We start from the raw sequence: 20928 nt of genomic DNA on the forward strand, positions 1-20928 counted from the left end.
CTCATTCCGCAGTCCATTTGTTAAACTTTGGTTTTATAAAGAATTGCTGGTATGAAAGAGTTACTCTTCAGGGCTGGGTCCACAGAACCAAGAGGAGTGTGCTCTATGCGCTGTTTCAGAGATTTTCAAGGGTGATCTTGATTCCTCCTGATTCTTGTCTGACTTCCGATGTCGCAGGAAGTTTGGTGTGCCTGGTGTGTAGAGTCTCCTGGGGAGGCAATAAGTAGACAGGGCCCTGGATGCAGGCTCAGATGTTTGCGTTCTTTCTGTAAGGCAATGGGCAGCTGCTGAAGGGGATGGACTACGACAGGTGTGTTGGCCTCAGGAAGTTCTCTGGAGGCAGTGAGGAAGTGGGACTGGGTAGGGAGGCCTGAGGAGTCCAGTCAAGAAGCACCAAGATCACGAGATGGCCACAGGAGAGGAACAGCACTGCCAGATGAGAGAGACCACGTTCATGCTTAACTGGCTCCCAATTCCTCTTTCTTCTCATGATTTCCCTAGAGATGGGGAAAATTCCAGGCCAGTGAAATAAAAATGGAACAGAAAGTGGTGTCCTCCGAAGATGGGATCAATCTCTCTTAATTTCACGGGTTTCCCAGGGCCTGAATGAGACACATTCTGTAGTGTACTTCAGGCTCCTTACGGGGCTACTGTAGTGCCATCTTAGGGCCCTCACTGCTCTGTGGCTGGGCCCACTGGTTCCTTTCTCAGTCTGCCACATTCATGGCCCATCTGGCGCCTCAGTGCCTTGTCCCAAAAGAGAAGTTGGTGGCTAGCGTTATTCTACGGGAACTTCCCGAAAAACCAAAGGAGTAAACGGAGAGGAGGGTGGGGTTGTCGGCGTAGGCGTGACCCTGGCACGGTACAAGCAAGCTTGGTGGTCACGTCCCCCACATATCTGGAAATACATTTGTCCTTATGTGAAATGTCGAAGAAACTATAGGACAACAAAAAGGAGAAAATATAAATCAGCCAGCCATCTGCCAATCGTCTCTATCTTGGTTTATTTCCTTTTTATCATCACGTATAACATACAGATTTTACTAAGGAGGAATCATGCTGTCTATACAGTTTTACATCCTGTTTCTTTAAGCTCAGCTTTATATCGTTAACATTTCCCACATCATTGATATTCCCTTTTTTTTTTTTTTGAGGAAGATTAGCCCTGAGCTAACATCTGCTGCCACTCCTCCTCCTTTTGCTGAGGAAGGCTGGCCCTGAGCTCACATCCATGCTCATCTTCCTCTGCTTTATCTGTGGGATGCCTACCACAGCATGGCTTGCCAAGTGGTGCCATGTCCACACCCGGGATCTGAACTGGCGAACCCCCAGCCACCGAAGCAGAATGTGCACACTTAACCGCTGTGCCACTGGGCCAGCCTCATTGATATTCTTTTTAAAACTCTGCTTTTTTCGTGCTCCGTGCTTTTCTTTGATACTTTAGTTAACAAGTAGGATATTTTCGTTCTGTTTACCATTTTGCTATCACTCATATCATTTTGAGGAACATCATCGTACATAAATCTCTACTTTTTCCTGAGGATAACTTTTTTCTTCCAAATCAGATAACATGCCTCAGTCAGTGCTGGTTTGCCTTTCTTTTCATTTTACTTTAGCGTTAGTTTACTGCACTTTTACTGCTGACCGATGTCAAATTGAAACTTTTAACAGAATGGTGAATACTTAAGGGATGGTGGGTAGTGAAGACATATTTTGAACAACATATATGTTACTTGCAAAAAGTTAATTTTGGGTAATAATTTATCAAATTCAGTTAAAGGAACATGTATTGAGGTTTGCTGTGCACCAGAGCCAGGGAAGATTCAGGAATGAGGTGAACTGGATGTTTAGTGACAGTCCTGCTTTGTTCCCAGCTGGCCTAACTGGGCTTGAGGACAACCTCTCTCCCACACCTCCAGCTTCTGAGGCCCTCACGTGGGAGCAGCCTCTGGACAGTTCCTCCCGCATCCGCTGCCCAGGGTCCCAGGCTCTCAGGCTCTGCGTCTCGTGACTGCAGCAGGGTGCCCTAGAGGAAGGAGTGTCACATGTAGCCCTGATGTGGCTTTTCCTTTGGATCGTGAAGCTCCTTTTGGGCCTCACTGGTCATTCCCTTTGAACCTGTCAAGAAGCTGCCGCTTGTGACACTCAGCATGGGATCAGTCCCTCAGATGTGTCTCTCAGTGCCCTTTGAGAAGTGGCCACTGAGAGGAGAAAGATGTGTAGTCCTTGCTGCCTGGAAGTTACATCACAATTTTCTGAGCAAACAGCCCATCTTGCATGACTAGAAAGGTCCTTGAGAGCAGAGCCACCGTCAGGTTTCCCTGTGTTTCCCCTCAGTGCTGTAGTGTAGTGAAAAGAGCATGGGCTTTGGGTTGGACCAGCCCAGGTTTGCATCCTGTCATTTATTAGCTGTGTGGCCCTGGGCCACTTACTCAACCTCCCCAAGCCTCAGTCCCCCATCTGGGCAGTGGCAGTGTGGTGGATGGGATTACCCCGCCCATGGTGGGTGCTCAGGAACTGATTGCAGTGCTGTGAGGCTCCGTGTGCATTAAGTACCTGCTGAATATCGTTTCAGGTTTCACTTCTGTCCTTCTACTGACTGAGTCAAGCTGTGGCTTTCTCTGTATTCACATTTGCACAGTTTATAAATATATATAGATTAGAAAAAATAGAACATGTTAACATGTTGATCCTGGGGAGCACAACATATTTCTTAACTTTGCTTTTGTATTATAAACTTGAGTATGAGAACTATGTCAAATTTATCTTCATTCTTCTAAAATTCTCAGCACTTTTAATGATTCCATAGTAGAAAAACAGCAAATGGCTCTTGAATATTTCACTAAAATGAAGGTTCAAATACAAAGCCAGCATCTCATAGCTGGGTCAGCTTATTTATTCATGCATTCAAGTGGAGACTTGAATATGGAAGTTTCAATTGTGCCCTTAAGTCTCTGCTGCCCAAGGCTTGCTCCTCTACATTTTCACCACTTGACACATCCTTCGGTTCAGGGAGAAATCAAGTGCACCTGAGGAGAGTGCTCAGTGAATGGCCGCTACCTGGGTTGTTGATGTTGTGGAGGGGACATAAACCAGTAAAAGATCCAGTTTCTATTATCAGCAAGTATTTTAAAGATGGAATTCAGATGAACTAACCTGGCAGCACCCTCAGCCCCTTTTGACCTTGACCCTCTAAAATACCGAGGACTCATCTTTGGTCGTGGTCTTCTGCCCAGGCGTCGAGTCCCAGCTCAAGAGCAGCAGAGCGTTGAGATGGAGTGTAGCAGCCATGTTGCCCCAGCTTTGCTGCCGGCAGAGTATCAGGTGTCCCGGAGGATACCGGGATCCAGGTCTCACTCTACTTCTAACTCAACACCTTGGGACTTATGTCCCCTCTCTAAGCCTCAGTTTCTCATCTGTGAAGTGAAGTTGGACTGGATGGTTTTTAAAACCATCTGGCTCTAAAATCCTCTTTAAAATGGGCTCTTGGTGAGGAGATAAGAGGGCTGGCACGAAGGCTTTCTCAAATCCTGTTTTCTCTTTGTCATTTATAAACCAGAAAATGACAGATGGCGAGACCTGGACAGGAAATGCCCTCTTCAGATTGACCAGCCAAGCGCCAGCATCTGGGAGTGCCTCCCTGAGAAGTGTCAGGACAGCACTCTGTGGCACCGGGAGGCAGCAACCGCCTGTGCAGTGACCAACCTGATCAAAGACCTCAGCCTCAATGACCACAACGGGAACCCCTCAGCACCCCCCAGCAAGCGCCAGTGCCGGTCACTGTCCTTCTCTGATGAAATGTCCAGCTGCCGGACATCATGGAGGCCCTTGGGGTCCAAAGTCTGGACTCCTGTAGAAAAGAGACGATGTTACAGTGGGGGTAGTGTCCAGCGCTATTCCAATGGCTTCAGCACCATGCAGAGGAGCTCCAGCTTCAGCCTCCCTTCCCGGGCCAACGTGCTCTCCTCGCCCTATGACCAGGCGGGATTTCACCACCGATTTGGAGGCCAGCCCTGCCAAGGGGTGCCAGGCTCAGCCACCTGTGGACAGGCAGGCGACATCTGGAGTTCTGACCCAAACCCTGTGGGAGGGGGCCGGCTTGACATGCAGCGGTCCCTCTCCTGCTCACATGAGCAGTTTTCCTTTGCAGAGTACTGTCCACCCTCAGCCAGCAGCACACCTGCCTCAACGCCAGAGCTGGCGAGACGCTCCAGTGGGCTCTCCCGCAGCCGCTCCCAGCCGTGTGTCCTTAATGACAAGAAGGTTGGCGTTAAGCGGCGGCGCCCCGAAGAGGTGCAGGAGCAGAGGCCTTCCCTAGACCTTGCCAAGATGGCACAGGTAAGAGCCCCAGCCGCATGAAAGGTGCTGCAGAGGCATCTAGGTGCTCAGTGGAGCCTCCGCTGGTCCTGGCCCATCCCAGGCAAGTGCAGGCTGCCAGTTTCAGAAACGCCCAGGAGTGGGCCAATTTTCTTGTTTTTAAGTCCTATTCAAAGAAAGCTAAAATCAAGTCTTTTGTGTGTGTGTCTATTTTTCTGCATTTAAAATCAGAGATACTCTTTCTCTGTGAACACAGTGCTAGTGGTACAAGAGCAGACAGATGGTGAGAGTCAGGGCGTCAGCAGGCAGACCAGTGTTACCCAACACTGGTGGTTCCCTTCTAGCACTTCGCTGGAGCCTCTCCCAGGAACCCATCCTTGCAGCCGCTGTAAGAAATGCTCACACAGACCAGGATTCAGGGTCATTTGGATTATGCTGATCCTGAGATCAGGGACATGGGTAATGGCTTTAGAGAGTGCGAGATGGGGGGAGGCACTTACTCTTTTGATTAAATTGTCAAAAATGTGAGACCATCAAGAAATTGTGATCACTGTGCCACGTCTGTAATAGTCCTTGCCGTTTCCTGTAGGCGAGGCCTCCGGCCACATGCCCCGTCACTTGCATTTTATCTCTGTATCTTGGAGCCCTGCCTTGAATTAACATGATCTTGGGTATTGATTTGAATGAGATGAACTTGGAGTTAATACACCGTTGTCAGGAGTCTCTAAGCCTGAGTGCCACCTGCGTTTGGTTCTTATGGGGGAGGCCCGAGGATGAGAGCATTCTGGTGAGACCCTGAGAGTAGGGTTGGCCCTTGTGACCCGTCCACTCAAGGGCGGGAGATGTGGTGGGTGGAATGTGGTGCTCTGGGTTCTGTGTCTGGGCGGCTCTCAGGTGCTTAATGCCACAGTTTGACTATGGTCTTTTCTGGTTTTGTTACGTAAGCATTGGTCATTGCTGGGTTTGACAGGGATGGAGACCTTGGCAGTGAGAGCGTGGCCTTGCTCTCACAGCATGTGGCCACGTCTGGTCAGGCAGCCTCATCATGTCCACTCCTTTTCGGGTGGGCATGACCACCTTCCTTCCGTGCCCAGTGCTGCTGTTTCAGCTGGGCCTCCTTTCGTTTTAGAATGGCAATGCAGTTTCTGTTTATGAAGTTTCCTTCTCCCTCCTTTAGTTCCCCCTCCCAGCCTAGATCCCCCTCCCCGAAGAAAAGAGGTGCAGCTATCTCAAGGCTGGAGCACATACCTGGCCCCAGAGTCCAGACTTTCTGGCCACCTTTGCTCAAGAGCCCGGGCCACGGCCTGGCACGGCTGGAGGACGAGCTCGTCATGTGCTCCGCCTCCTCTGTGCCCATGGGGTTCACTTGGGGAAGAGCCCAAAGGAGGACTGGGCACACGTCCATTCTCTGCCCCTCATTTTCCAGTTTCCATTTCTTCCATCGCCGCTCCAGGTGTGTCCCTCTTTTTCCTAAGTGGAGGACATTTTTTACTTTAGTAGCTAGACAGCGATCGAACACGCTCATTTACATTGGACACGTGAGTGGAATTTTCCTTCTCTAGAAAAATTTAAATAGGTAAAAAGACTGGAAAGATGACAGATTTGGGTGACTTCTGAAGGAAACTCAGGGCCCCGAGTTCTGGGTGTGATAAATTTTTCAAAAATTTAACTGGCTTCAGTTAAATTTTTAATGCTGGGCTTATTTTATTAGCTAATAAGCTAGATAGGTAATAAAAACAGCTTACATGTGTTATTATCTTTTACCAGCCGCAAGTTGGAATAATACCACTGGCATCACTGGAGACGTTTCCCGTCCTCAATTGGGTAGAAATCGTTTAAAAATATATTGCTCGGTGGGCTGTGCCCAGATGTGTGGATTGCTTCATGGCTCTAGGCAGGCCTCCAAGAGGCTGAGGAGGCTGCCTGTCTTTCCCTGGCCAAGGCCTGGGTAGGGCAGAGTCTGGGGAAAGTGGAGAAGGGGCCCCTGGGAGTACGTGTGCAAAAGGGCTGTGGCCAGAGCCCTGGGGGTAGACCCTGAGTGCCCAACCTCACCCTAAGCCTCTAGACCCCTGCCAGCCCTCTCTCCATGGGGCTCTGTCTGCTTGGGCTCCTCCACTGGCTGACTTATGGCCTCAGGAGGTGGGTGTTGCTTTTCCAGGAGCCTTGAAAGCCAGGCCCAGGGCAACCCCTGTGCATTTGAAAAGAGCTCTGGACCCAGCCTGGAACCTGTGGGGCCCTGAGCCTGGTACCCTGTGAGCTGGCATGTCACTGGTGTATAGGGACGTGCTCACAGCCACATATCAGCTGACGTGGGCCTTACTGCCCACAGACCCTAGCCTCCGTAGCTGTGGCTTTACTTGGCATTTGTAACCCCCGGGCGGTGAGCAGGGTCTGCACATCTCTAGAAAGGCGGGCTTGTGCAAGGGTTGGCTGCTCCCTCTGCATTTCCTGCCATTGTTTTCCCAAGCAGGATCATGGACTCTCTTTCATGGGTTTTTTGATCTTGGTTTATACGTTCACTTTTTTGGGGGGGTTCTTTGATGTCAAAGAGCCTCTTTGTGCGTGGGTTCTGGGACCAGATGCGTGAGAACCTCAGATTGAATGTGAAAAATACCTTTTTGGTTAGACCTTTGGAATGGCTGGGGGTTCTGATAAATCCTGATTCCCTGGAGGCACTGACTGGGGCTGGGGCCTTCAGACCTCTCAGGGGATGTGTGAGCATGGGGCTTTTCTCTGGCCATTAGTTAGGGCACCCAGGGTGAGGATGGTAGCCAGAGTCCCTCCAAATTGCCTGCAGAAAATGGACCAGGGAGAGAACCCAAGAAAGTCTGACCAGCAGGGGAGGGCAGAAGCTCCGCGGTTCAAGGCCCTGCCCTTGTGCACACCCACGGTGAGTTTAGCAGGAGAACTGCCCTGGGAGCGAGACACTGCCCTGAGGTGCAGACTCCAGGGCTAGAAGCAGAGGGTGTGAGAGGTAGGTGTAATCTTGGGCCTCGTCCATTCCAGCCCCTTCTGAGGAAACTGAGGCCCTTCTGGAGCATGGTGGGTTTACCTGTAGATCTGCATTTGAGGGGGGGACATCAACAAATCAGAAGGCCGCCAGAGTAGGGGCAGGAGGCTGGCAGCCCTGGGCAAACTGCTTAACATCTCTGTTTAGCAAATACCATCACCACCAATGACAACATAGGATTGTTGGGAGGAACAAGGGAAATAACATGTGTGCGTGTGTATAATGTGTGTGCACACACATATATGTCCATGTGTATCTATATAGGGGTGTGCATGTGTATCTGTGTCTATCTATAGTACGTATGTGTGTGTATCTTTGTACACACACATACACACACCACCTCGTGCACTGGCTGGCACACGGTGAATGCTGATAAAGATTTATTATCATTGTCATAATTGCAGGACTTGGGAGGAAAGGCGTGGGTTTGTTCTGTGCAACTCTAGAGCCAGAACTGGGCCTGGAGGGTGGCGTTCCCAGAGGCATACTCAATCCATTATAAGGACTCCCTTTTTTCTTTATTTGTCCATCTTTTTCCTTCTGTTTTTACCCCCCCTTTTCTGACCTCACCCTTTATTTCTTCTTGTTTGTTCCTTTTCTTGCTTCATCCTCTTCCTTTGAAAATGGGAAGGAGGCCTGCCCTGCAGCTCAGAGCAGCCTGCAGTGAGCTCCGTGCTCAGAGCCGAGGGTTGTGACATGGTGACAGAATTGGAATAGCCACTTACCAGAGGATTGGCTGTGTGTGAGTGTTCTTGTTTTACATCCGTCGCCTGTGGAGCTAGAGTGGAAATGACCCTGGGAACCCACCAGATGCCCCTCCAGATGCCCTGTCCCTTCCCAGGCACACGTTTGAGGCACAGCTGTCCAGCCAGCTAGCAGCAGTGGCTCTCATCTCTCGTGGCAGTGAGGCTGGGATGCGGTGGATGGGGCTAGAAATTGGTTTCAGACTGTCTTTGCTCATGTCTTCTTAAAACCTCAGTGCCCAGCTCGTGGGCAGAGATGCTGAATGAGGCTGCAGGTGAACAGGCCATCTGCGTCCTGAGTGAGGGAGGGTGACTATAGTGAGGAGAGCCCCAACTGGGAGAAATGGTGCAAGGATCCAGCCCAGAAAGGCCCGCCCCTCCCTGTAATTGTAATTGCAACCACTTGGTTCTCAGAGCAAGATGCTCAGAGGCAGCCCAGAAAACCAGCCTGGCCCCATCCCTGCCCAGGTTTGATTCTACTAAGCTCCCCGCATGCTTTCCTCCTCACGTGGTCTGCTGAGGCCCCTTCTGCCTGGTGTTTTATGTGAAACCGCTCCCTCCCTTTTGCAAAATGACAGTGTGTGCCATTGAGGGCAGGGCTCAGCCTGAGCAGATGAGTTGTTTATTAGCAAGACTTTTGCTGACATTTTTAGTTATTGCTTTTTTGAGACCTGGTTTGACCACCAAGCGTTGTTTGACTCCCAGAGAGACCTGAGCTATGTGTGGCCATTTAGACATGGGTCACGTGTGTGTGAACAAAGATTTCAGAGACAGCAACAATGAAACATTACCCGCTGAATGCCGTGCCCCTGGCTGTCATGGTCCTTGCTGTATTTTTGACTCCAAGCTGGTGAGTTTGAAAGAGCAACAAATTGTATATCTCAACAGTGCTTTAAACAGAAGCAAGACATTTGTGAGGAGGGTCGGGATGCTGAAACAGAGGTTTGATTGATTGCAGCTGCCCACACACTGAGTCCCCCCGAACCCCCTGGAGCAGGCCTCAGAACAGGCAGCAACTGTTGTGTTAGCAGATGTTTGAGGGGCGCATGAAAGCTGGCCGGGGGCAGTTTGGGGTAGGAAAGAGGCATGAGGTAGAAACGACGCCAAGAGCTGTGGTCCTGTGGACGAGTCCAGGAGAATGGGGTTGGCCAGGGCCCAGGGACTCTGATGGGTGAGTGAGTGCTGCTACAGAAAGTCATCAGTTGGGTTATCTGAGATGCTTATCAGTAACTCGTGGTTCTTCGCTGGCAAGGGCATCCCTGGGTGAGGCTCCCTCTGGTCAGTCTTCCATTCTCTACCGTGTGCCGGTGGGGGCCACCTTTAATGAGGGAGTGGCCCTCCTCGGCCACTAGGTTGGGTGGCCCTTTACACCGTTGACTCCTCGACCTTCTTGCTCAGGCAGCCCCAGCAGCTGCAGGCCAGCTGTGCTTTTCCTTGGCAAAGTCCCTGGGCTCAGGCCTGGCTTGCCCGGGCCTTTATGGCCTTCTCCTGTCCACTCTGCCAGTGGCTGGCCACGTGGCTGTTTTCAGTTTCCTGCTGCCTTGCATCCTTAGCACCCTTCCTATGTGTACGGGGAGTTGTTCTGACAGCAAGCAGAGGAATCCAGAGGTGCATCACCCTTTACAACATGGAATGCAGACGGGTGTGAAGATCTGGTGAGGGGTAGGCGTGGAAAGCCCTGGAATCCCAACTTGAATGAAATAAATGCTAAATAAAAGCAAAGGCAAAAGATACTGTGGGCACATGAGAGTACTTGCTTCTGAGGAGGAAGCAGTCAGGATGGGCTTGAACAAGGAAGAGAGCCTTTAAGACCTGGACTCTCAGAGCTTACAGAGGCCAGGGAGTGGCAGCTCTGGGCACTGATCCAGTGTGCCGCCTCCGTGTTCTCGACAGACATCGCTAATCAATCGTGGCAGTCTTTCTGGTTGAACTCAGGAAGTCTTAGAATCCTCCCCTCAGCGATCTCGGCAGCCACTGCTAACTGATCTACCGTCTCTGCTCTTGTCTATTCCCTCATTTGAGGGTGAGGCCTCCAGAGGCCAGGATGAGTCGGTGACTTGCCCAAAGCCACGTGGTTAGTTAGGAGGCTGGGAATGTTGGAATGCGGGTTCAGTGCTCCTCCTGCTACCATGCTTCATCCTCGGTGAGGACTGCCCATTCAGCCCTTCCAGGTAGCTGGCACCTGCAGGGCAGAGGGCATGGAGGTGAACAGTGTGAGCTCCGGAGTCCGATGGGGCTCAGTTCCCCATTCTGCTTTTGAGCTGTGTGTCCTTGGGCAAGTCACCCTCCATCAGCCTCCGTTTCCTTGTCTAAGGTGGGAATGACAGTACCTATTTCCCGTGGGCATGGGGAGGAGTCATGTAGTGTGGATCCGGCCGTGGTTGGTGGTTGGCACTCAGTGAAAGGCAGCTTTGACAAAGCCACGCCTTGCAGCCTGTTTCCTGTAGCTCCCGTTCCGGCAGTCAGCTGGGCCTGCCACTCCTGTTATACGCAGTATCAGTGTGAGGCCCAGGTCCTGCCAACAGAGGAATGGGTCGGGGCCCGAGCCAGGAGACTAGTTTCAGCTATCTCTAGTCTTTCTTTTCTCTCAGAAATAGGTGTGTCAGTGACACCGTAGAACCCATGATGGAGATTCTCATAATTCGAGGAAACCCCTATTCAGACACCTGGGTCACTCCTTGCTGTCCCCAGTTGCAGTCACCAGGTTGCATAAGCAATTTGCTTAAGGTCACTCGGATCAGGGCCGAGTGTTGACACAATAGCTTTGATCTCCTAGGGAAATGAAAAATAGAAAGAGTTCAGCTGGGGACATGCCAGGGAGGCAGCTTTGAATGCCACTTGGTGATTTTCCATGCTTTAATTGAGAGCGTTTCTGAGTAGAAGAGTGTTTGAGAAGACGTGAGGCAATGAAGCTCTGGGGACACCCAGGGCTTTCTGGAGTCAGGGCCTCTGCTTCGTTAGCCAGTTGCCCAGTTGACGTGTTTGGAGCACCCTTAGCTTGCCAGGCCCTGCTCTAGCGCTGGGCGTGGAGGCCCCGGAGACACAACCCTGCCCTCAGGAGGCCACAGCCTATGGGTGGGAGGGAGAGGGAACTTTCCCAGGAGAGGCACATCTGAAGACATCCCAGTCCTGCTTCATGGAAGCCAGAGTAGGAAGGGCCAGTGAACCAACTGGCTCTTGCTCCTTTGCCCGGCTTGACTCCAAGGGCCCACAGAGGGTGGTTTAGAGACACCCTCACGTCACTCCCAGCCTGCTGAAGAATCAGAGTATGGGTTGAGACACCAGGAGACAGAGGCTTGTGGAGACTGGGGCCTTGTGCCAGAGCCCTGCCTAGGGGCTGGGCAACTTATGTGACCTCTCTGTGCCTCACTTTCCCCATCCATGAGGTAGGGTAGCAATGCCCTCTTTCATCGTATTACTGGCAGCATTAAAAGAGTTTATTTGTGTTTGCCCAGGGTGAGTGCTCAGTAAGAGTTAGCTACGATCGTTCCTCTTAGGAGTCACCTTTTAGGAGTATGGAGAGAAATTTGTCAGAAGGAAGAAACTGCTCTTCATCGAATGTGAGCGATCCTCACCATGGGGATTCTTTGCCTCTGCAGCTCTGAGGTTCTCAGCCGTATTCTGCCTCCCCAGAAGAGGGGCTGGAGCCCAGAGGCTTGCCTGAGGGCCTGAGTTGAGTTGCTGGGTTGCATCGTTGGGTTTTGAACCCAGGGCTCTCTGACTTCAAGCTCAGGGTTTTCCCCTGGTATTGCAGTGTAGATGCTTCCCATATCACAAGGGAGACAAAGTGTGGCCTGTTGTTGGAACAGAGCTGCATTTGGAGTCAGAAGACCTGGGTTGAGACCCAGCTCTGCACCGGCTGTGTTGTGACCTTGAGCCAGTTGTCCCGCTTCTCTGAGCCCCAGATTTCTGACCATAAGCACCTCTGCCCAGTGTGGCTGAGAAGCTGCAGCTTGCTAGGCTTCTCCCCGGAGTCTGAATCAGTGGGTCTGGGCCAGGCTCCTGGTACCTGGGTGTTTGGGAAGCTCCCCAGGTGAGTGGGGGTTTGGAAGCAGCAGAGATGGGCACAGGCCCAGCTCAGTGACTCTGCAGAGGCTGGGGGATGGGCTTGTCTCATGTGGAAACTGCATTGAGAGTTGCGGCCCCTCGGTCAGGAGGAACTGGCTCAGCCTGGATTAGGAAAGGCCTGACCTGGAGAATGGATTCAAGAGCCCAGTTTTCTAACTTCCAAGCCCTAGGACGGGGGCCTCCTGAGCCACTGTGCCTAGCAGAGCAATGGCATCCCCACCTGCTAGTGAAGCTTCCAGAGCACTAAAGAGGGGTTGGGGTTGACTTATGCTGAGTTGGGGATGTAGCTACCTCAGAATTGTCTGGAAAAACGTCTAATATGTAGTGTTGGACATTTCCAAGGCAAGTCCTTATGCATGGGTTGTTAAAAGCAGGTCCACTCGATATCCCGAGTTTTATGTTCGGCAGCAGGGTGAATGACCAGGACCCAGTGTGGGTGTTTATACCCTGTCCAGATGCTGTGTGTGGGGGGCTTCTCTGGTCCCTGGTAGTGTTTGAAAGAGGCCAGGCTTCCAGAATATTGTCATGGAGTGCACTGGAATCAGTATGATGAGGGAAACAAGCTGCGAGTCGGCCTTGGCAGGAGAAGTGCACGTGCAAAGATTGGAGTCAGGAGGGGGCTAGGAGGAGACCCGGTGTGGCTGGAGCAGAGTGGATGAGGGGGACACAAGTCCTGCGCACAGGGGACCTTCTTGGTAGGTCCTCCAGAGCTGTTTGGCTTTTATTCTGAGTGCAGCAGGAAGCATCAGAGAGTTTTAAGCAGGGGAGCAACAGCACCCCTAAAAAAGCTCCTTCTGGCTGCAGTGAACAGCATGGACTGAGGGGTTTGGGGGAAGCAGGAGGCTGTGGGCAGGCACACTAGTGGGCAAGACCAGGACAGGGGCAGTGGACATGTTGATTCCTGTTAGAGGCTCAAGCATTCTGGAGGTGGGATCAACAGGGCCAGCCGATGGGTTAATCCTGTCATTGGTTTCCAACCCACCCTAGTCATAGACCTCAATGGGCAAAGAATCAAGCACCCTGATCTCCAAAGATGATAGCATCCTTTAAGCTATCCTGTTTAGTGTTTGCTGATTGTAAGTCCCTCTTGTTATCTAACCCGCAGTCTTCACTTTGCTCACATTTCTTCTTGATCTTGTAGAAATGAAGTTTAATCGATCACCATGATTCATTTTGTTTCCACAAGTGTCCTTGAAGCCGTCCCACCCCCAAATCCTTGTGTATCGGTGCTTTGCCAGCCCAGGCTGCCCTTTCCTATCCTGTGGAAGCTTGATTCCTACCCTTTCCCATCAGTGCTGTCTCTGAGCCTCTGACTCCTTTGCTGAAGCTTCTTTGTCCCTGTCCACTTGAAACTGGGTGCCCCGTTTGGGACTGGGCCTGGAGAAGGCTGGGGTGGCATAAGGCCACAGGAGGATTCTCTCAGTTTTGAATGCTTGTCACTCTGGATCTCATCTCAGCTGTGCCACATCTGGTCTGTTTACAATAGCTAGGGCAGCATCTCTGGAAAATGAGGGGCCTTGATGGCCTGTCTGAATCTGCTAATAGAGCCACGTCATCCCAGCCCAACCTGGAAGGATGCAGGGCAAGGGGGCACTCGACAGACCTAGAAGGAATACAGCATTCCCTGTCCTGTTCCTGTTTCCATACTGGGATGGGATAGCGCCTCCTGGGAAGGATCTCCAAGGCGTTCAGAGCCCCAGGGAGGGCTGTGAGAGCCCCAGGGGCTGGAGGCAGGGAAGCAAAGAGAGGTGTCACTGAGACCGACATGTGATTAATTATGGGCCAGGCCCAGAGCCAATAGTTTTGATGCCTGCTGCTGGCTTTACCCAGTATAGGCCACTGCTTTTCGTGGGGACCAGCACAGAATGAAACCTATTTTTTTGGGGGGAGAGGAAGATTAGCCCTGAGCTAACATCACCCACCAATCCTCCTTTTTTTGCTGAGGAAGATTAGCCCTGAGCTAACATCCATGCCCATCTTCTTCCACTCTATATGTGGGATGCCTGCCACAGCATGGCTTGATAAGCAGTGCATAGGTCCTGGGATCTGAACCGATAAACCCCAGGCTGCCGAAGTGGAGTGCACAAACTTAACTGCTACACCACTGGGCTGGCCCCAGAATGAAAGCTTAATTTAGCCCATTTTGCCTTTTGTGACACAGTCCTCTGTCGTCCCCAGCAAGGCATCAACACAGGGTTTCCCCTGTTGACATGAGACATTTATCTATAACATTTTTGTGGTATTAGCTGCCCTGAATTACTGCCCTTTCTTGCAACTTCAGGCCACAGTCGAGAACTACAGAAAGCAAATGCCACACAGGAGGGCAGACCCTTTGCTGCCGTCCCCAAGCCAGCAGGAACTTGGTTTGACTGGACTTGAAGTGGGTGTTAATTGGCTATTTATGGCCAAAAGATTAACAATGCCTCCTTTGAAAGTTAGGCATAGTGGAACTCTTGGATAATTCCTTTTGGGGAGGGGTGACTTTTTTTCTCTTTTGGAAAACAAAAGAAATAGTTGGTTCCAAAATACAACGCAACCACCAGAAGCTGCGTTTGTGAGCAGTAGCAGTGAGCCCACATCAGTCATATGTCACAGAAGGCCACTGGGCGCCTAGCCCCTTCCCTGAAATAGTGCAGGGTCCCATCATGCATTTAATCTTCGTGGAGCGGGTGGGGGCTGTGGGGGGCTGCAGCTGTTTTCTTGCCAGAGTTCTGCACAAGGAGAGAGTGCAGCAGGCCGCCTGGACCAGCCGCGGCCCTGTCAGGGGACAGAAACCAGCCTGTGTGTCCACAGAGAATTCACTGTGAGCAGTGCTGACTAGGTTTCTGAAGAACTGAGAAGCAAAGACACTAACACCAGGTATCATAGAGGAAGCAACCGCAGGAAGCTGCTCCCACCCTGCCTGGGGCAGCCAAGGGAACAGGCTCCATTCTGAAAGCTTGCAGGCTTGGCATCCACGGGCCTCCCAAGGCTGGGACCCAGACCCTGACGAGATGGCGCTGGCTGCTGGGGTTGAGGAAAGGGAGGGTGATGAAGTTGGTTCTGCACGTGTTGGAAAAGCTGTGAACTGGAGGCAACTGCTGTGAATGGGGCAAACTGCTCCTGCTGGGTCAGGAAGCATGGCTGGGTGACAACGACAGCCATAGGAAGCAGACAGGAAGATGCTAGGCTGTCCTCCCTCCTCCAGCCTCAGGGTCTGCCCTAATACTCCTATTGGCAGAGCCTCTCCGGGAGCAGATGGAATAGCCCTGCCCCCTGAGCAGAGGGCTGAAGCAGGAGTGAGCCTGGAGCTGAGACACCTGGGGAGCTCCAGGATCTGAGCTGACCATTGCTGCCTGTGGGACTGCTTGCCCTTACCTTCACGTAATTCCTATGTGCGAGGGACTGGCCAGAGGGCAGACTGTCAACATCAGGCCAAGCATGCTTCTCTCACTCCCATCTCGCATCCTAGAACATGAAGCTAGGGATCTGTTCTCTCTTCTCCACCCCTTACTACTTCATCCTCACTCAGCAGGTACTTACCTGGTGTGTGCCGGGTGCCTGGCACTCGGCTAGGCCCTGGAGATATTTTTGCAAGACACACCTGATTGCCACTTTCATGTAAACTCCTTTCCAGATAGGGGATAGATAACAAGCAAGCAGCAGGTGACATCGGTTCAGATGGTGGTAGTGCCACGAAGGAAACAAACCAGGCCGCTGTGGCTGGCAGTGCCAGGAGGGAGGAGAGGAGATGGCAGTGGCTGGCTTTAGATTGGAGCGACAGAAGAGGCCGCTCTGAGGAGGTGACTTTTGTGCCAAGGGCCAACTGAGGAGACGTGTTCAGCCACGCAAAGGTGATGGGGGCGAGCATCCTAAGTAGAGGGAATAGCAAGCACAGGCCTTGGGAGGTGGGATGGATGTGGCAAGTTCAGGGCGAAGCAAGTCCATGTGACAGGGTCCTGAGCGAGGGGGTATGCAGGAAGGCCATTGGAGGGTTGGCAGGGCCAGCCCTGGGCAGGCCTTGCGCTAAGCCCAGGAGGAAGCCATAGGGGCTTCTGAGCCATCATCTGATGTGGTTCACTGGGGATGGGACCCTCTGCATCAAATGCCTTGGGAATTGGACCTCAGACTGCACTTGGGGGAGACTGTGGTGCAAAGAGGTCCTGGCAAGAAGGTGTGTGAGGGAGAAACCACACTGAGGGAAGCACTGAGGCAGGGGCCCAGGCACTGGGGGGCTGAGGGGCTGGAGGGGTAAGTTGGACACCTCCTGCCATGTGTCTCTCACAGTGGAATACCACCTCCTATCCCCCGCTGCTGGCCAGTGGCAGCGCGTGGTCCTTGGCTCATCCCCTCTCCACATTTTTACACATCATCCTGGCTCTGGCACTGGGAAGCGGGGTCCTGACTCCCAACTGTACTGGCCTGCGTTTGCAGGGGGCTTGGTTGTTCTGGGCCCTCCTTCAGGGGTGTGGTCTTCTCACTGAAGACCACAGGGAGAGGCTCCTCTGCTTCCTCTTCAGGGAAGAAAATTAAGTGTCAGCTGTCTGCTCACCTGCCAAGTGACAGAGCAGTGACTGGAGTCCTGTTCAGTCTTTGGCCCCCCCATGGCCCCTGGGCCATGACCTCTCCAAAGGGCCCGTTCCTGGGGTGAGCTCTGCCACCACTTGTGAATCACTGGCCCAGGTGAGTCTGGGACCTGTTCTAGGCTTCGGGTTCCCTGACAATAAGGTGGGGATGGTGACATCCTCACCATGGGACTGCTCACAGCCTTTGGCCCAGGGCCTGGTGCACAGGACATTCTCAGGAAGCATGGCTGTTATTTATCATATCCACTGGACCATACACTGATGAAGTTGCCTCGAGATTCTAATATCTGACCATCCAAACCCCATTGCCCAGACTCGTCCTCCCAGCCCTTGGGCAGACTGCGTTTCTTGAGCTGTGAGTTTTCTGGCTGGTAGACAGGGCACCGGGGGCCTTAGAGAGGCTTGTGTATGGCACTAGGGCCTCTCTAGGAGGGGCTTCAGCTCTGCCCAGGCAGTGTGCTTTAGCTGTCCTGTTCCAGGTCCTCCTCTTGTACAAGGCTGTGGCACAAGGGAGACCGGCCCGGCACTCTGACCCTGCTGTGCTGAGAGGAGGCATCCAGAAAATGCTATTATGTCCCTCAGGTGGACCTCTCCAGAATTTGGGATAATCCTTTTAGTGCCCAAAGCAGAGCCTTGCCTTCCCATTTTTTGCAACTTGCTGGAAGATCTCTGGTCCCTGGGCCACTGCCATCCAACCCCATCCCCAGTGTGGCTCTTCCTCACAGGGAGGGGAGGGGGTCCCAGCTGGTTCTGCACTTGCCCAGGCCCCGGGCCTGGCCGGCCTCCCCTCCGAGAACAGCCAGCTGTTCTGGACGCAGCCCCTGGGCATTCCTCTCCCTTCCCTCCTGGTCCTGCTCGTCCTCCCTGAGAGGCACCTCTGAAGTGACCGGCGTGCCTGGGCATGGGGAGAAGAGGCATGAGGAAAGGGCTTTCTGTGAAATGAAGATGCCTAGCACACCCCTTACTGAACTGACTTGGCAAAAAACGTGAGAGGTGGCTTTGAGGGTTGGTTGGGGGGCGCTCGGCCCGGCCTGGTCCTGGGCTATGCTCACACTCACACGAGGTGGGGGGCGGCCCGGGCTCCTCTCGGCCCTTGCAGCCCCACCTCTCCACGGTTCTCTTCTTGCCTGTCACCTCATTTTCTCGCCTTTGTCTTTGTCTGCCTGGGTTCCTATCTTGTCATGCCTTTCTGTCTCGGAGCCTTGCATGTCCCTGTGGAGGGATAGATCCTGCCTGGGGCTCAGTGCCATGGTCCAGTTGTCCAGACAGTTCTAACTGCACCCACTCTGGGCAAACGCATGTGTCCTGTAGCCCCTGGATAGTTGGGACCAGCTTTAAACAGGCCTAGTCCACCTAGAGAAATTCCATCCCACTTTAGTCTGGAATAGTCTTGAACAATGGAATTTTCCGAGAATTGATGGCAAATTAAAATGGGAACAAGTATGCAGGCTGGGGAGCTAGTGGAAGAAAAGACCCTTTTTTTGCTGGGTATGGGCCTGCTCAGAAACAGTCCAGGCAGGAGAGATACAGCACAGTGTGCTTTAGCAGATGTGGACTGATTATGCAGCATTAACTATTTGGCAAGAGAAAGGAGATGGTATCTGAAATGGTGTGAGGTTAATTGTCACTTGTCAGAGACACCACAGCTTCAGCGTGATGCACACGGGGAAACTATGAGCAAATACATGTGCCAGCATCTGCCCCAAAACCTAGGTTGCAGGAGATGGAAGGCAGGCCCTGGCTTGGATCTCCTGTGGGAAGGATCTGTGCTCCAGGGCCACATGGGCTGGTGTGGAATTTTGGCGTGCCCCTCACCAGCTGGGTGCCCTGGACAAGTCACTGTCCCTCTCTGGCCCTCATTGTCCTCTTCAGCATGATGTGAAGATTGAGCATATAAGTGTACTTAAAGCAGACCTGATACACTATGCCCTCAGGAGGTGTTGGTCCTGCTGGGATCAATATTGTCCCCACTATTGCTATTATTATTTCTTTGACCAATTGTTGGTTGTGGCGTTAAAGCAGGATTGCTGTTTCTTACAAGTTTCCCATTGGAAGCACATTGTCATTAGTTTGATGGGCAGCCCCGCGAAGGAAGCAGCATTCTCCCTGGTGGCATGGGACGCCTGGGGACACAGGGGGCACTCTAGGGGCAGCCTCTGACTACATGGGTGGAGTGAGAGGCAGCAGCTGTGAGGTGGGAGCAGATTTGCTGAAGAAACTCACCTATCGCATTTTCTCCTCAAAATAGCCTTGTGAGGTACACGCATCTGACCCATTTTAGGAGGAGGTAACTGTGTCTCAGAGGGTTGACATCAGCTCCGTCCACTGGAAACAGAACGTGAGCCACAGCGATCATTTAAGATGTTCCAGGAGCCTCAATGCAAAAGAAAAAAGGCACAGGTGAAATTAATTTAACAGTATATTTTATTTAACTCAATATATCCAAAACACTCTCATTTCAACATGTAATCAATAGAAATAAGTCATTAATGAGATGATACTCATTTTTTTGTACTAAGTTTCTGAGATCCGGGGCGTTTATTACACTTACAGCACGTCCTGGTTTACACTGGCCATATTTCCAGTGCCCACTGGCCGCACGTGGCTGGTGGCTCCCGTAGTGCACAGTGCGGGGTCAGATCATTTGTGCAAGGTGGCACTGCATTAAGGGCTGAGCTCTCAGACTCCAGAGCTTATGGCACAGCACGTAAGGAGGCTTTGGGATGTGGACATAAGAGATGGGACTGGGAATCGGCCTTGGTTTAAGTGACTTGGCCCTGCCACTCAGACCCTCTTCTTGGATAGGCCCCATGCGCCAGCTGGTAAAGGAGGGGGCTGGCGAGAGGCCCCTGCTCTGACCCCTGTGCTGGGTTGTCCGGGGCTGTGTGCTCTCTGCCGGGGCACCAGCCTGAGGGGAGAGCAAGCCCCAGGAGGCCTGAGCAATGAGCATTTGGATGCTTATGGGACAGCTCCATCAACGGAACATTGTGCGCTTGCCTGCCCCCGCCCCACTGTGGGGCAGATCGGGTCAAAGAGACAGGGCAGAGTGGGGGACATTTCTCTGAGATCCTACCCTTGTCTTTGGAGTGCTCGTTTCTACAGAAGTTACTGTACCCACGCAGCCCCACTTAGTCTAATATTCTTGGTGTATGGCCAGGGCAGGGCTGAGGGAGAAGGCAGGCTGCAGTAGATGGCGAGGGGTGGGGAGGCTGGCTCTTCTCATGGGGTCCAGGTGGGGATGCTGAGATACGCTTTGCAGCATGACAAGCCCTGGGCTGCTTCTGTATGCTGCAGTCTTGCCTTCTGATGATTGGGCTGTGCATCTGTCCCCACACATCTCCTGAGCACACCACCTGAGCCAGGCTCTGCACAGCTGACCAGCTCCAGGCCCCATTTCCGGGGGTGGGTCCCACGACCACTGGCACTCCGGCAGTGAGTGTGAGCCTAGAGGACTGCAACGGCACATGTGGAATGTGGCAGGGGAGGCCGTGGACCAAGCAGAAGGTTCCAGAGCAGTCCTGTCCTTGGGGCTTGGCAGCCTTCTATCCACAGTTTTCCTGGAAAACTGCATTTGTGGTTCTAGTTTGTGCTCCCTGCCAGGAGGGACTTAGAGGAAGGTGAGGCCTGCAGAATCAGTAGCCTGGGAGCTTCAAATACGGCCCTACGCACTGTGGGAACTTTCTGGCCCCTCAGACTCCAGGCAGCAGCAACCCAGCATGCGTAAGACCCTGTCCTTACCTTCAAGGAGCTTGCAGGCTCTGGGGACGGGGGTGGGAGCAGCTGTGTTTCTGCAACATCTGCAAGCTGATGAGATAGTTGTGTCCTCGAAGGCCTGGATTCAAATTGTGGCATTATCCCTTCAGTCAGCCACACTCACCAAGCACCTGCTGTGTGTCAGGCCCTCTAGGCTCCAGGGATGCAGCAGTAGACAGGACAGTCAACCCTGGCCTCCCATAGGTCACAGCCCCAACATGTTGTCACTTAGAAATGTATGTGGAGAGTGTGACCAGCTCTTGCAGCTCTGCCCTCTGAGCTTTTGTCTCCTCGCCTGTTAAACAGATGGCTGTGGTCAGGATTAAGTAAGATGATGAATACAGGGTGCTCACTTGGCTCTTAGGACACTTGCAGGAGTGGTCCAGGAATCCAGCAGGAGGGACAAGGGGCATGTCATGGATTCTCCCTGTCACATGCAGGGCTCAGCTCCTTTGTAGGGGAGCACAGAAGT

At 52.5% G+C, this 20928-nt stretch overlaps 1 protein-coding gene across 2 annotated transcripts in view; it reads left to right on the forward strand.

Moving 5' to 3' along the window:
- FAM53B (family with sequence similarity 53 member B) overlaps positions 1-20928 on the forward strand; it is an 81696-nt gene that overhangs the window by 19025 nt on the left and 41743 nt on the right. For both annotated transcript variants that reach the window (XM_023637451.2, XM_070275827.1), the window contains exon 3: positions 3560-4338. In XM_023637451.2, coding sequence (XP_023493219.1) covers positions 3560-4338 — 779 coding nt within the window. The remainder of the gene's footprint in view (positions 1-3559; positions 4339-20928) is intronic.

The sequence above is a fragment of the Equus caballus genome, chromosome 1 (genome assembly GCF_041296265.1).
Source record: "Equus caballus isolate H_3958 breed thoroughbred chromosome 1, TB-T2T, whole genome shotgun sequence".
Classification (NCBI taxonomy): domain Eukaryota; kingdom Metazoa; phylum Chordata; class Mammalia; order Perissodactyla; family Equidae; genus Equus; species Equus caballus.